The sequence below is a fragment of the Cervus canadensis genome, chromosome 20 (assembly GCF_019320065.1).
Source record: "Cervus canadensis isolate Bull #8, Minnesota chromosome 20, ASM1932006v1, whole genome shotgun sequence".
Lineage (NCBI taxonomy): Eukaryota > Metazoa > Chordata > Mammalia > Artiodactyla > Cervidae > Cervus > Cervus canadensis.
The window spans coordinates 56,877,212-56,890,887 of NC_057405.1; the positions used below are offsets into that span (position 1 = coordinate 56,877,212).

The following is a 13,676-nucleotide window of genomic DNA, read 5'->3' on the forward strand; positions in this document are numbered from 1 at the left end:
GGATTCCTGCCCACAGTAGTAGATATAATGATCGTCTGAGTTAAATTCACCCATTCCAGTCCATTTTAGTTCGCTGATTCCTAGAATGTCAACGTTCACTCTTGCCATCTCCTGTTTGACCACTTCCAATTTGCCTTGATTCATGGACCTGACATTCCAGGTTCCTATGCAATATTGCTCTTCATCCATGTTGTAGTGTGTCAGGATTTCATGCTTTTTTTAAGGCTAAATAATATTCTATCATATTGTTTATACCAATTTTGTTTATTCATTCATCTACTGGCAGATGTTTGGGTTGTTCCCATCTTTTGACTAGTGGATAATGCTGCTGTAAACATTGATGTACAAATATTGTTTGAATCCCAACTTTCAGTTGTTTTGTATATATCCAGAAGTGGAATTGCTAGATCACCTGATCGTTTTATGTTTAATTTTTTGAGGAACTGCCATACTGTTTTCCATAGCAACTGCACCATTTTACATTCCAACCTATAATGTACAAGTTTTCCCATTTTTCCGTATCCTCATCATCCAGTTTTTGTTTGTTGTTTTCATAATATCTATCCTAATGGATATGAAGTCATATCTCATTATAGTTTTAATTCGCATCTTTGAAATGTTATTGAGTATCTTTTCACTGTAGGTTTTTTGGTATTTGTTCTTTATGAGGTCAGGGAAGTTTGCTAAGAGTTTTTACTGTGAATGCGTGTTGAATTTTTTCAAAAATTTTTTTCAAGCATTGTGAAAATTATATAATCTTTAAAAGTTTTTAACGGGAATGTAGTTGATTTACAATGTTGTGTTCCTTTCTGCTGTACAGTGAAGTGAATCAGTTTATATATATATATATACATATATATATATATATATATATATATACCCACTCCTTTTTAGATTCTTTTTCCATATATCACCATTTTAGGGTACTGAGTAGAGTTCCCTATGCCCTACAGCAGGTTTTAATTGTTTTCCGTTTTACATATAATAGTATATATATGGGCTTCCCTGTTGGCTCAGATGGTGAAGATCCGCCTGCAATGTGGGAGACCTGGGTTCAATCCCTGGGTTGGGAAGATCCCACCCCACTTCAGTATTCTTGCCTGGAGAATCCCATGGACAGAGGAGCCTGGTAGGCTACAGTCCATAGGGTCTCAAAGAGTCAGACACGACTGAGGCAACTTAGTACACATGCACAGTATGTATATGTCAGTCCCAATCTCCCAATTTATTCCTCCCCTCTCCTTATCCTCTGGTAACTCTAAGTTTGTTTTCTATATCTGTGACTCTACTTCTGTTTTGGAAATAAGTTCACTTACACCCTTTTTTTAAGATTCCACATGTAAGCAATATCATATGATATTTGTCTTTCTGTTGTCTGACTTACTTCACTCAGTATGATAATCTCTAGGTCCCTCCATGTTGCTGCAAAAGGCATTATTTTGTTCTTTTTCACTGCTGAATAACATTACATTGTATATATTTATCACATCTTCTTTATCCATTATGCTGTTGATGGACATTTAGGTTGCTTCCATGTCCTGGCTATTTTAATAGTGCTGCAATGAACATTGGGGTGCATGTATTTTTTTGAATTATTGTTTTATCTGGGTATACGCCCAGTAATGGGATTGCTGGATCATATGGTAGTTCTATATTTAGTTTCTTCAGGAACCTCCATAATGTTCTCCATAGTGGCTATACCAATTTACATTCCTTTGAACAGTACAGGAGGGTTCCAGGATTATCTAATTTTTATATGTTGAATTTTATTGTGACAGGTAGTTAAACAAGTTACTTACATGCCAGCTTGATTCATTTGAAGTATTTTTTTAATTAAAAACTTCATTGAGATAATTATAGATTCAGATGGAGTTATAAGAAGTAATACAGAGAGATCTCTATGCACTTAACTCATTTCCCCTCTAAGGCAACATTTTGCAAAACTGTAGTATAAGTATCAAAACCAGGATATTGACATTGATTCAACTCACTGATATTATTCAGATTTCTCCAGTTTTTAATTATATAGTCATCCCTAGGTATCCACAGGGGATTGGTTCCAGTAGTCCTCAAGAATATAAAAATTCGGTAATATTCATGTCCCTTAGATAAAATGGCATAATGCACGGAATGCACTTGGCCTTCTGTATCTGAGAGTTCCATATTGGCTGTGCTGTACTCACTTAGGTGTGTGTATTTATTTCTGTACAGTCTATCACTTATGTAGGTTCATGTATCCACTGCCTTAGTCAAGATACTGAACAACTGTATTACCACAAGAATTCCTTGTATTGCCCGTCATTTTATAACCATACCTATTCACCCTCCATTTCTATATCCTGGCAACCACTAATCTGTTCTCCATTTCTAAAATTCTGTCATTTCAAGAATGTTATATAAATAAGAAACCTTGTAACTTTTTAAGATTGGCTTTCTCTTTTTCACTCAGCATAGTTCAGTGGATCATCTTTCAAGCTGTTGAATGTATCACTATCTCTGGAAATGGCTCATCTCACAGCTTTCTTTGCCTCCTGTCATGAGGTATCACCCTACATGTGAACAGCTGTTATTCAGCGAAAGACTGAAGAGTGCCCATGTGTTGGTTTCTGGGGCTCTTTCATTGTATAGTTGCCTCCTCTCTGGCACCTTGCCTCGCAAATTTCACCTGCATTTTGGACTCCCACAGTCATGATCTCTCAGCCCAACTCAGTTAGACCCGGGTATTTTACATGGATTCCCTCTTTTTGTGCAACAATCTGAAAAGTGCCTGCAAGCTAAAATCTGAAGTGACATAGGGCTCATCTTAATCCAGTTGTCTGCTGATGGGCAATTGGGTTGCTTCCACATCTGGGCTGCTGTAAATACTGCTGCTGTGAACACTGGGATGCATGCATCTTTTAAAGTTTGTGTTTTCCTTCTTTCCAGATATATACCCAAGAGTAGAATTGCTGGGTCATATGGTAGTTCTATTTTTAGTTTTTAAAACTGTCTCCATACTGTTTTCCATAGCTACTGCACCAATTTATATTCCCACCAACAGTGTACATGGGATGGTGGAAGAAGCCATGAGGATGAGAAACAAGACCAGCATTCCCTGGCCTGTCAGCTGGGGAGTGCTGGGTGTGAAATGAACTTGATCACTTTCAGTGTCCCCAAAGCTCTGGGCTTTCTGTGAGGGAATAGGCTTCCTGTGTATGCCTTGTTAAATACTCAGCCTGTTGATTCTTCAATTACTAATGTGATCATAGTGATTAAAAGTTTCAGAGTGCTTACAGTTGGATAATTTAATTATAAAGGTTAACTGTATCTGAATTTTTTCAAGTAGGCCTCTTTCAAAGCCTATATTCTCAGCTTTTTAAAAATTATAATTTTCAGTTATCCAGCTCTAATCTATATCTGTTATTTATTTGCAGTTTTTATGTTAGATGCTAGTCTATATTTTCTTATTTTTCACTGGTGAATTTTCCATAGTGTCTAAGACAGTTCCACGGGCTTCCCTGGTGGCTCAGATGGTAAAGAATCTGCCTATGATGCGGGAAACCCAGGTTTGATCCTTGGGTCTGGAAGATTCCCTGGAGAAGGGAATGGCTACCCACTCCAATATTCTTGCCTGGAGAATTCCATGGACAGAGGAGCCTAGTGGGCTACAGTCCACATGAAAAGAGTCAGACATGACTGAGTGACTGACACTTTTTTTTCATGCTAAGTAAGGGCTGTTACTTATTTTATTTATTATTATTTTAAATAATAAAATAATTATTTTGTTTATACTGGTGCCTTTCAGAAGAGAAACTAACTAATAAATAATCTGTAAATATTGCCAGTTTATGAACATAGTTATCTGGAAGAAATAGTCCCCAGAGTGCTAACTAAATGTTGTATTTCCTAAAAACAGGATTTTAACAGAAAAGAATATCTACATTTTATTTTTAGGTAGTTTAACATAAGAAATAAACACTCCTTTAAAAAAAAAAAGTAACATAGTGTTAAGTTTTCCAGTAGCAGAGTATTGGTTCATTATCCCAAAGCTAATGAACAATCGTTAGAGCAATCAGTACATAGTGTTTAATAGTATTTTTTTTTTTAAGGTACAGGGAAAACAATGGTGATGGACATGTTTTATGCTTATGTGGAAATGAAGAGGAAAAAACGTGTTCATTTTCATGGTTTCATGTTAGACGTTCACCAAAGTAAGTTGATGATCTGAAAGAAGTTTTTTTTATGTGGCCAAACACTGCAAAATAATTTTCCTCATTTTAAAGTTCTTAATCTAAAAAATTTGATTTTTGCTAAAAGTATGATTTTATTTAGTTTCATTTATTTTGTGCTATATTGAAACAATTAGTAATGTGTCCAGAGTTGGTCCTAGAGACAAATTCATTCCTTCCAAATCAGAGAACAGAGGTTACTCTGTGAAGGCCAGACTTTTCCTCTGTCTACTAAGGATCAATAAGAAATGTTAAAGCCACACCTGTCTCACCAAGGTATTCTTGATTAGGCCCTTTCCTCTGTGTCACCTTAGCATGTAGGCATTCAGTTTGTTCTTGTATGTATGCTTTATTGCTTTGTCAGTGTTCTTACATTATTTCATCTTTGCCTTATTTGTTTACCAGCCATACTGTAACCTCCTCAGGGCAAGAATATTGTACTATTCTTCGAATACTTTCAGCATTTGGTAACATAGTGAATAAAGTGGGACTTGCTGGAAGTAAGGAAACATCCTGATTAGACGTGCCAGACATAGAGGGCAGGATGACCTCCGGTGCCTGCATCCCTGACGTTCTCAGGGCTAAGATCCATCTGTTGATCCATCAGCTACCATCTAATCATCTGTTCTGTCACTGTGTCATCTCCAAAGTGGCTGAACAGTGGAGATGGAATGACCACAGAGTGTCCTTACAACCATGGGAATGTAGTAATATGCGAACAACTTATTTTGAGGTAGAGAAACTGCAGTCAGCCTTAATAATCGTATTTGCTTATATGTGAAATTTAAACTTCATTTGTATATACACACTGTTTCATTTGAGGTTTAAAAAGTGTGTACTTAGTTGTCTAAAATATACTTTTAGTACAGTATTTGATTTGTGTTTAATTTCATCCATTTAAGGGATACACCGCCTTAAACAGAGTTTGCCAAAGAGGAAACCAGGATTCATGGCTAAATCATACGATCCAATAGCTCCTATAGCTGAAGAAATTAGTGAAGAAGCATGTCTCTTATGTTTTGATGAATTTCAGGTAAGGTAGAGCTTTTTCATAGATGTAGAATGGTATACTGAGTGAAGTGTGAGTATTTCAATTCTGTTCCTCATTTTATCAGTTTTTATAAATTGATTTAATACTTTATCTCTTACGACTTTAATTTTATTATCTAGTCCTTGCATCAGCACAGCAAATTGACCCATCTGCTTTTGTATGGCCAGTGAGAAAAGAAACATTTTTATATTTTTTAAAAAAAGGAAAAGAGGGCTTTGCTGGTGGCTCATTGGTAAAGAATCCACCAGCCAGTGCGGGAGAGGCAAATTCTGTCCCTGGCCTGGGGGGAATCCCACATGCTGTGAGCCTGCGCTGTGAGCCTGGAAACCTCAGCTCTCAGCTACTGAAGCCCATGCACTTGGGGCCTGTGCCCCTCCACGAGAGAAGCTGCTGCAATGAGAAGTTCGCACGCTGTGACGGGGTATAACCCCTGCTCACCACAAATGGAGAAAGACCTGCACAGCAACAGAGACCCAGAACAGCCAAAAATAAATAAATAAATAAATGAAGTTGTTAAAAAAAAAAGCAAACGAAAATGCATCAGACAGCCTGTACTGCTGGCAAAGCCTGAAATGTTTACTATTCTTCCTTTTGTAGGAAGCTTGCCTACCCTATATTCTAATCAATGGATTCACATTTCCCCTACATCATGATGTACAGGAAATAATATTATGATTACAAAATAATGTCTTTAAAGATATTTGAAGTATTTTTTTAAGTGTTACATAAAAAATAAGGAATTCACACATCTCATTTAAGCCTCATCACTTATCTGTGATGAAGGAAGGGAATTGCTCAAGTTGAAATTTTAAAGTTTGTTCTGGTTTTAGGATTTGAAATTGTGGATTTAAGTTGGTAATACGTTATTTCCTGGTCTTTATTTCTTATGAGAGCAATTATCGCATCAAGGCAAACAACGTCTTATGCTTATTCTGTGTCCTCTTTATCCTTCTGTATCCCAGTGTTATAATAGTAGCGATAGTAAAAATAACAGCAACAATAATAATAATGATACAAGATACTCTAGGTTAAGAATTATTTTCTCTTTATTTGACTGTTCTTTTTGGTAGTTCTGAAATGTTTTTTCTAAGATGCTTACCATAAGTGCAATTGATTATTGGAATGAAAATAGAAAAATCCATGAGTACTGAATATAAGCTTAAAATAAATCTGTGAGTACTGAATATAAGCTTAAAAACAGGGCATCACACCCAAAACTTTTGAAAAAATATTTCTGGGCCCGAGTGCAGAAACTCCTGTGTCTGATTACCTAGAATAAAGGCCCAGAGAACTTTCAAGAGTAGGAGACTAACATTAGTTATATGCCTACCCGTGGCTCAACTGGTAAAGATTCTGCCTGCATTGTGGGAGACCTGAGTTCAATCTGTAAGTTGGGAAAATCCCCTGGAGAAGGGAATGGCTACCCACTCCATTATTCTGGCCTGGTGAATTCCATGAACTATATAGTCCATGGATGTCTCAAAGAGTTGGACACGACTGAGCGACTTTCACTTTTCACTTTACCTCAAGGCAGGCCCTGTGTGACTCATACATCTCATCTAAGCCTCACAATGTATTTGTAATGAAGTGAGGAAATTGCCCTGGTTGAATTTTAAAGTTTCTTCCAGTTTTAAGATTCTCTGAAATTATGCATTTAAATTGGTAGTGCATTATTTCCTGTTCGTCTGTGCGAGTTAGTGGGTAGATCTTTGGCCAGGATGCCTTTATCCCAAATGTAAGTAGGTCTCCTCTAGCAACTCAATACACACAGCTCACAACCGCCTCAATTTATGATAGAGGAGAAAGGAGAATTTTTTTTACCAGGAATGGTGTTACACGGAACCATCTGGGGAGGAGGAATTTTTACCTCTTTCTCCCTTCAATCATATTCAGACAGCCTGGCACTCACATTCACCCGTTGTATTGTAGAACTACAAAGGTCTCAGAAGAAAGGCGTATGGAAAGAGATCTTCCTCAGCTGCTCTGAAGAGGTACACTCAGTACAGGCGTGTACTGCAGGAAGAGAAGGGCCTTATTTAGTTCTAAAAATAGCGCCGAGTTAAGTTATGTGGCCTTCAACAAGTCAGTGATGAGTCACTGAAGGCCATCTCTCTTGGTTTCTCATTATGAGTTTTAACCAAAATATCTCTAAACAAAATTGAATCGACAGAGTTAAATTTTTTTTTCCCTTAGAAACAGAAGTCTTGTTGAAACAGGGAAACCAGTGATGTGAACAGAGCACTACTTCTGTATGTTACTTGTGTTGTGTCAGCGTTTTAAAACAAAATAAACTTTTAGGTACACGACTCTCAGTACTTTCTTTTGCCACAGTTATCAGGTATTCAACACGTTAAATTTTTGATTAAAGGTATTGAAATTAAAAATTTTAAAGTATATTATTATGCAAACTTTGTTAAGTAATTCATGGCTTACAAAGTGTCCTTACTTCACTTAATTCTATTAAATAGTTATTCTGCACTATGGAAATAACTAATAGAATTGGCAGGACCATTGACAGGACTGTTTAAGAAAGTTAGGAGAAGATAAAAATCTGGTTGTGCAAAGGAGATCCTGAGAAGATTTATGCCAAACAGGGCCAAATTACCCACTACAGGTGCAGTGCTGAGGGTCCATGATACTTTTAGGGGCCCATGACGATAACTTCTTTTATAATTTGGAGAAGAAATGAATATATCAATAATGAATCCAGCCTGTATCTGTCTGTATCTGTACTATATTTGTTTACACCAACACAGTTATAAAATACAGCTTATATGTATATAGATGTATATTTATATATATGTCTAAATAAATGTATATTTTAATTGAGGAAAGGTCTTCTGAAGGTTAAAGGGCCCATGAAAATCATATTGCCATCCTGATAGTGAGGTCCTAACAGAAACCTGTCTGATTACTGGGTATTCTCTATTGAGTTCAAATTTTAGAAGATTGATACATGGTTGTGAAGAAGGAAACAAAAGCAGCTATCAGGATGAATCAAGTATTATAAATGAAAAGTAAGGCAACAGAAAAGATTTTTCAAATTATATATTAAGGGAGATCAAGAGGGAGACAGACCCCTTGCTTATAAAAGGTTGCTTGCTAACAAAGAGAAAGTGAATGTGATGGAGCTGTCTGTCATCTCCTGCCTTATCCAGAGTTGGTTCATTCATTCATTCACTCATTCACCCCAGTTGTCTTAAAGAGGCTTATTCCTTTCTATAGGACCCTATCTGTCCCACAGTCATATGGATCATGTCAGGACATCCGATCCATGAGTAGCTAGTCTACAAGCTTGTCAACACCCTTGGACTTGCGTGGTGTGGCCTAGTGATTAAGCCAGTCATATACTTTTTCTTGTGTATTTGAACTAAAAGGTACAGAGGGAAGTTCCCACTTAGTAATGAGCCAGGAACAAAGAGATTTAGGAAGTAGCTGAATCACATTAGCGGGAGGAGTACCAGGGTCCTCCCTAGACAGCTGCTGAGCTCTCCAGAGGGACCTGTAATTTCAGGCCAATTTCCAGCACCAGTTCCCAGGAGGTGCTTTCAGTACTATTTCATCCTGGGATCTCAAGTATAAACAACCCATTTTCTTTAGTTGAATCTCCTGTTTCTTGCAAATAGTTTTGATGAGAAAGGAACTATTCATGTCTTGCTTTTATCTTCAGTGTTGAAAAAAATTTTCCTGTGATCTAGAACAGATAGAGTGAATAGAAGTAAAGTAATGTGAGGAAATGTCATCTTCTTAATATTTGTTATCTCTAATGGGAGGAGGTTTACCTTGATGAACCAAAGCCCAAGAAAAGCAAAGAGAAGAGGTATATATTAGGATGCTTTTGGCTGCAGGTAACAGAAAACCCAACTTAAAAGGGCTTGAACTCTAAGGCAGGATATATTATAAGATGGGATTATAAGGCGGGAGAAAGGAATGGCAACCCACTCTGAAATTCTTGCCTGGGAAAGTCCATGGACAGAGGAGTCTGGCAGGCTACAGTCCATGGGGGTCACAAAAAGGCAGACACGACTGAGTGACTAAGACTTTTACTTTTCAAGATGGTGTCATCCCCCTTGCTCAACACCCCCCCCGCCCCCGCTTCCTCTCTAACCTTATCACCCTTACTTCTAGACTCACTGAACGCTCCCTACTTTTTCCAATCCTATTTTCTTCATAGATTAGGGAACCATAGTTAATGGTGGTTTTTATACCAAATGCTTGTTTCTCACCAGAGTTTTGAAAAAAATATGCACAAAGGCAACAGGACAAGACTGAAAAACAACTTGATTGCTTTTATTTGCTCCCGTATTTCAGGATAGCATGATAGTATGGTAGCATTTACCCTCTTCCCTTGAGCAACGTTGGCCTGAATGTCCTAGAATGAAAAATGTTAATAGTCTTGCTCTTTTGTTTTCCCTGCAGTACCAAACCTGAACCTTGGAGCTTACCACTGCATGCAAGAAAAGACTAGTATTTGCATATACTTTTTGGAGAAAAGCCAGGAAAAGCGATCATATAAGGGCAAGAATGAGGGCAGAGTTGATCACTGAGCAGAGCCTAGATTTCCTGGTTTCAGTATCTTGTGTGCTATCTTCCACTGGTCTTAGAAAAGCTCCTTCTAGCACATCAGAACTGGGTTAACTGCCAGTTCAGGTCTCTACTTGTCCTCCTTTTCTAAAAATCCAGAGGGTAAAATGATAACTCAGAGTATTGCTGCACCAGCACTCTGACCCCAGCGTCCGTACAATTTGGAACAAACAAACCAAGCCTTTGCACTTTCTGCTTGGAATGGCCTCCCCTACATGTCCATCAGCATACTCTCTTACTTCTTCAGATCTTTGCTTAGTTACTTAACAAGGCCAATGCCCTGTTTAAAAATACAATTGACTCCCACACTTCTAAAGCCCCTATCCTTTTTTTTCATAACATATATTACCTCTGACATATATCTACTTATTTATTGTTTACTACTTATTATACATATTTCTCTACAGAAATGTAAACTCGAAGGTTGTTTTGCTGGTTGATGTATCTCAAATGTCTCGAACAGTGCTTCAGTATAAATGAGTGAACAAATAATAATGAGTGAGCAAATGAATGAATAAATCTTAGTATCAATTAATATCTACTGAAGTTATTGAAGTAGTCCCCCAACTAAGCCCACTTCCTTCATATAACAACCTGCTTTTTTTCCTGTCAATGTTCTGAATTATCTTAGCATTTTTGTCTAATAGGTGAAAAATGGGATCTCATTGTTTTAATTATATTCTTTTAAGTAATAATATGGTTTGTCTTTTCTGTATCTATTTGCTTACTGTTAAATCCATCTTTTGTGAACTAACTGTTGGATTCAGTGACCATTTATTTATTAGGGTGCTTTTATTCTATTAGTATATGCTGTAATAATTTAGCTATTGTTTACTGAGTGTTTTCTATGTGCCTGTGTTCCTCACTACTGTACTATGCTATGTATCATTCCATCTACAGCTAAAATTCTATACAGTTATATATAAATCATATGGTCTTATCCTAGCATACATAACATATAGAGGTAATAGTCATAATGAACATTTCTTGAGGATTTACTATATGTATCATAATGATTTTGCAAGGTAGTTGTTGTTACTGCCTTTATTGGATTGATGAGAGAATTAAGGGTCAGAGAAGTTAAGTTACTTTTCCAAGGTTACAGAGCTGGTAACTCAGTTTGAATCCATCATCAGTGCTCTTATTCACTAGTAATAAAGGCTATGTTGTATGTTCTCTTTGCTATATGTCTTCTATTATATGTTTAAATATATAGACCTAGAACTAGGTGGGCTTTTAGAAAATCTTTTAATGATAGAGTGTAGAAATTATCCTTAAGCCCAGTAAGCCTAGTACATACATTGCTGATTTGCTAGTGCAGAGTTTTTAGGCACTTTAATCTCTATGACAGTGTGTCTGCAATCACCACTTCACTTTTAAAATTGAATCCTATTACTGGTCTTGATTTTTAACTAGTTATTTTGACCATTAGATGGTGTTAATTAATATAATATTTATTTTATAGGAGGATGAATAGGAACAATTGCTGCTTAAAAACAATAATATATTCTTTTCTCTTAAATTTAAGGCTTTTTTAAGATTATGTTTTGGTAGCATTTGGATTACATTTGCAGAAGGTCAGTTTTACCAAGCGTAGTATTTCAGTTTTACCTGTGTTATCAAATACACTGTTCTTGTTTGAGAGATTTGTCTAGATAGAATATTTTTATGTGTTTTAATTACTAATTACTGAAATAAAAGAATAGGTTTTCCTTAAAGTTCTCTTTAGGGTCTTCATTATATTCTCTTTGAATATTAATATTTCTTGTTAAGCCACTTATGATTCTGAAGATATCAGAATACTGAAGGAGACTGAATTTTTAAAAAAAATGTTTTCTTATGTTTCTTTTAGGGACACAGGATAGATATTTTACTAATATGGTCCCCCCAAGAAAAAGAATTCTGATGAGCAGAATATCATGCAAAATTCTCCTCTATAAGCTATCAATATCATTTAAAAAATAGTTTTGACCGTTTTTATAAAACAGGAAAGCTATTAAAAACTGCTAATAAAAAATAGGTGCTTATTTTTGTGCTAATACTAATTACTAATAATGCATGCTTATGTTTGTCACTCATTACATGGCCCTGTACCAATCAGTAGATGACTGAGACTCAAGTACTTACACATGTAAATTAACCATTAGATTTTTTTTTTTCCTTTTTTTTACTTAAGTGAGTCATGATGGAAAGCAACTCTAGGTCATAAAAAAATCTTTTCTCTTTAATGCTAATGAAATGTCTCCACTCTGTATTAGCAGACTACCCTTAGTGGTAATCTGTAGCCTTCTCTTTTGTTCCTGGTGGTAATGAAATGCTGGGTGATGAAAAAGCTCGCTCTTCAAGAATGTGTGGCCAATTGTCTTCTGTTCACTTATACTGTAAAATTACTGTTCCCCAGCAAAGCTGAACAAGTGCAAGGACAAGATCAAAAGAGTATGCATTGGCACCCGGCTACACCAAGTGACTCCTACTTTATTAATTAGCCATAGCTTCTCCAAGTTAATTTACTCTGCTAGAGCAAAAACATTCTGTAATACAAAAACAACAAATTATAATTCAACCACCAGTCCTTATTGCTTGCTTTTTCAACTTTCAGTTTAAACCTTTGCATAGTGTTATAAGCTAAATGTCCCTTCACTTATCTGAACCTTAGGGCACAAAAGCTATTTTAATTTTTTCAAGAAAATCAGTGAGATAGTCAAATAATCATTTTTATTCTCTAAAATTGGGTGATTTTAATTAATAACCATTCTTTTTAAAAGTCAGTGTATTGGGAATCCAATTTAAAAGTGCAGTTGCTTCTAAAATTTGCAAGCTTGTTCTGTCCTCTCATCAGAAATGCCACTGGTGTTTAAGCATTTGAAAAGGGCCTTCTCTGTGAGTGTTTTGGCGGAAGCAAAATTTGACAGTGATCCTAAGCTCCAAGTTAAATAATATCAGTACCACTTTCCTTTTCATTTTAATCACCACTTTGTAAGTTCCCTAAGTCTTTTTAATTTTTTTTAGTTAGTGGTTTAAAGTTAAAGCCTGAGACAGCAAAAAAAAAAAAAAAAGATCTGCACATTCCCATATCCTGGTTTGATTTGGTTTGGTTCAGGTGGGAAGGAAATAATTAAACTTTTGAGTGAGATATCAGCTGAAAGAGAGAAGTGATTTAGACTTCTGTCACCCAGGTTGTTGTTAGTTGTATTATAACCATTTAGTTGGTCACATTTACTATTTTGGTCTAATTTGAAAGAATGTCACTAATTTCTGTGTACTTCAGCCTGGTTTAAAAATAACAGTGTGATATATATATGGTGTGATATATTTTTGTGAATATAAAATAAGTTTTATTGAGATTACCTAAAATGTGTTGTCAAAGGAAGATCAAAACATTTTTACACTGAGAGTATCCAAAACTGTGTTGTTATATTCATAGGGTAAGGTGCAATAATTGATATCAGCCTTCACTATATATTTATTTGTGAAGTCAACTTCCTTCCCTCCCTAATTTCTGTATTTCTTTGTGATTTTAAAAAGCTTTTTAACAAAATTATCATTAAGATTGCTTGTTAATTGTGGATTAAAAAAATAATCTTAGAAAGTATCAGTGGTCCTATTATCTCTGTAACTTAGATGAAATAGTTTTATCTGCATTGTTTATTTCTGTTTTAGTCAGAAGCTATTTTTTTTTTTTCAGCACCGTGTTAACCATTCTTATAAGGTTGGTTTTTTTGTTTTTGGTTTTTTTTTGTAGAAGGAATATTTGTGTTTGCGAAGGTTAGCAGAGGCTGGCTGTGCTGGAAATGACTGCAGTGCCTTTTGATTATTCATGGACAGTAATAGAA

General features: G+C 35.9%; 1 protein-coding gene across 6 annotated transcripts in view; it reads left to right on the forward strand.

The window, feature by feature from the left end:
- AFG1L (AFG1 like ATPase) overlaps positions 1 to 13,676 on the forward strand; it is a 189,356-nt gene that overhangs the window by 58,042 nt on the left and 117,638 nt on the right. For all 6 annotated transcript variants that reach the window (XR_006263997.1, XM_043439635.1, XM_043439637.1 and 3 more), the window contains exons 4-5: positions 4,089 to 4,190; positions 5,111 to 5,241. Coding sequence is in view for 5 of the 6 variants with exons in the window: in XM_043439635.1 (XP_043295570.1) it covers positions 4,089 to 4,190; positions 5,111 to 5,241 (233 nt within the window). In the remaining variant the exon portion in view is untranslated. The remainder of the gene's footprint in view (positions 1 to 4,088; positions 4,191 to 5,110; positions 5,242 to 13,676) is intronic.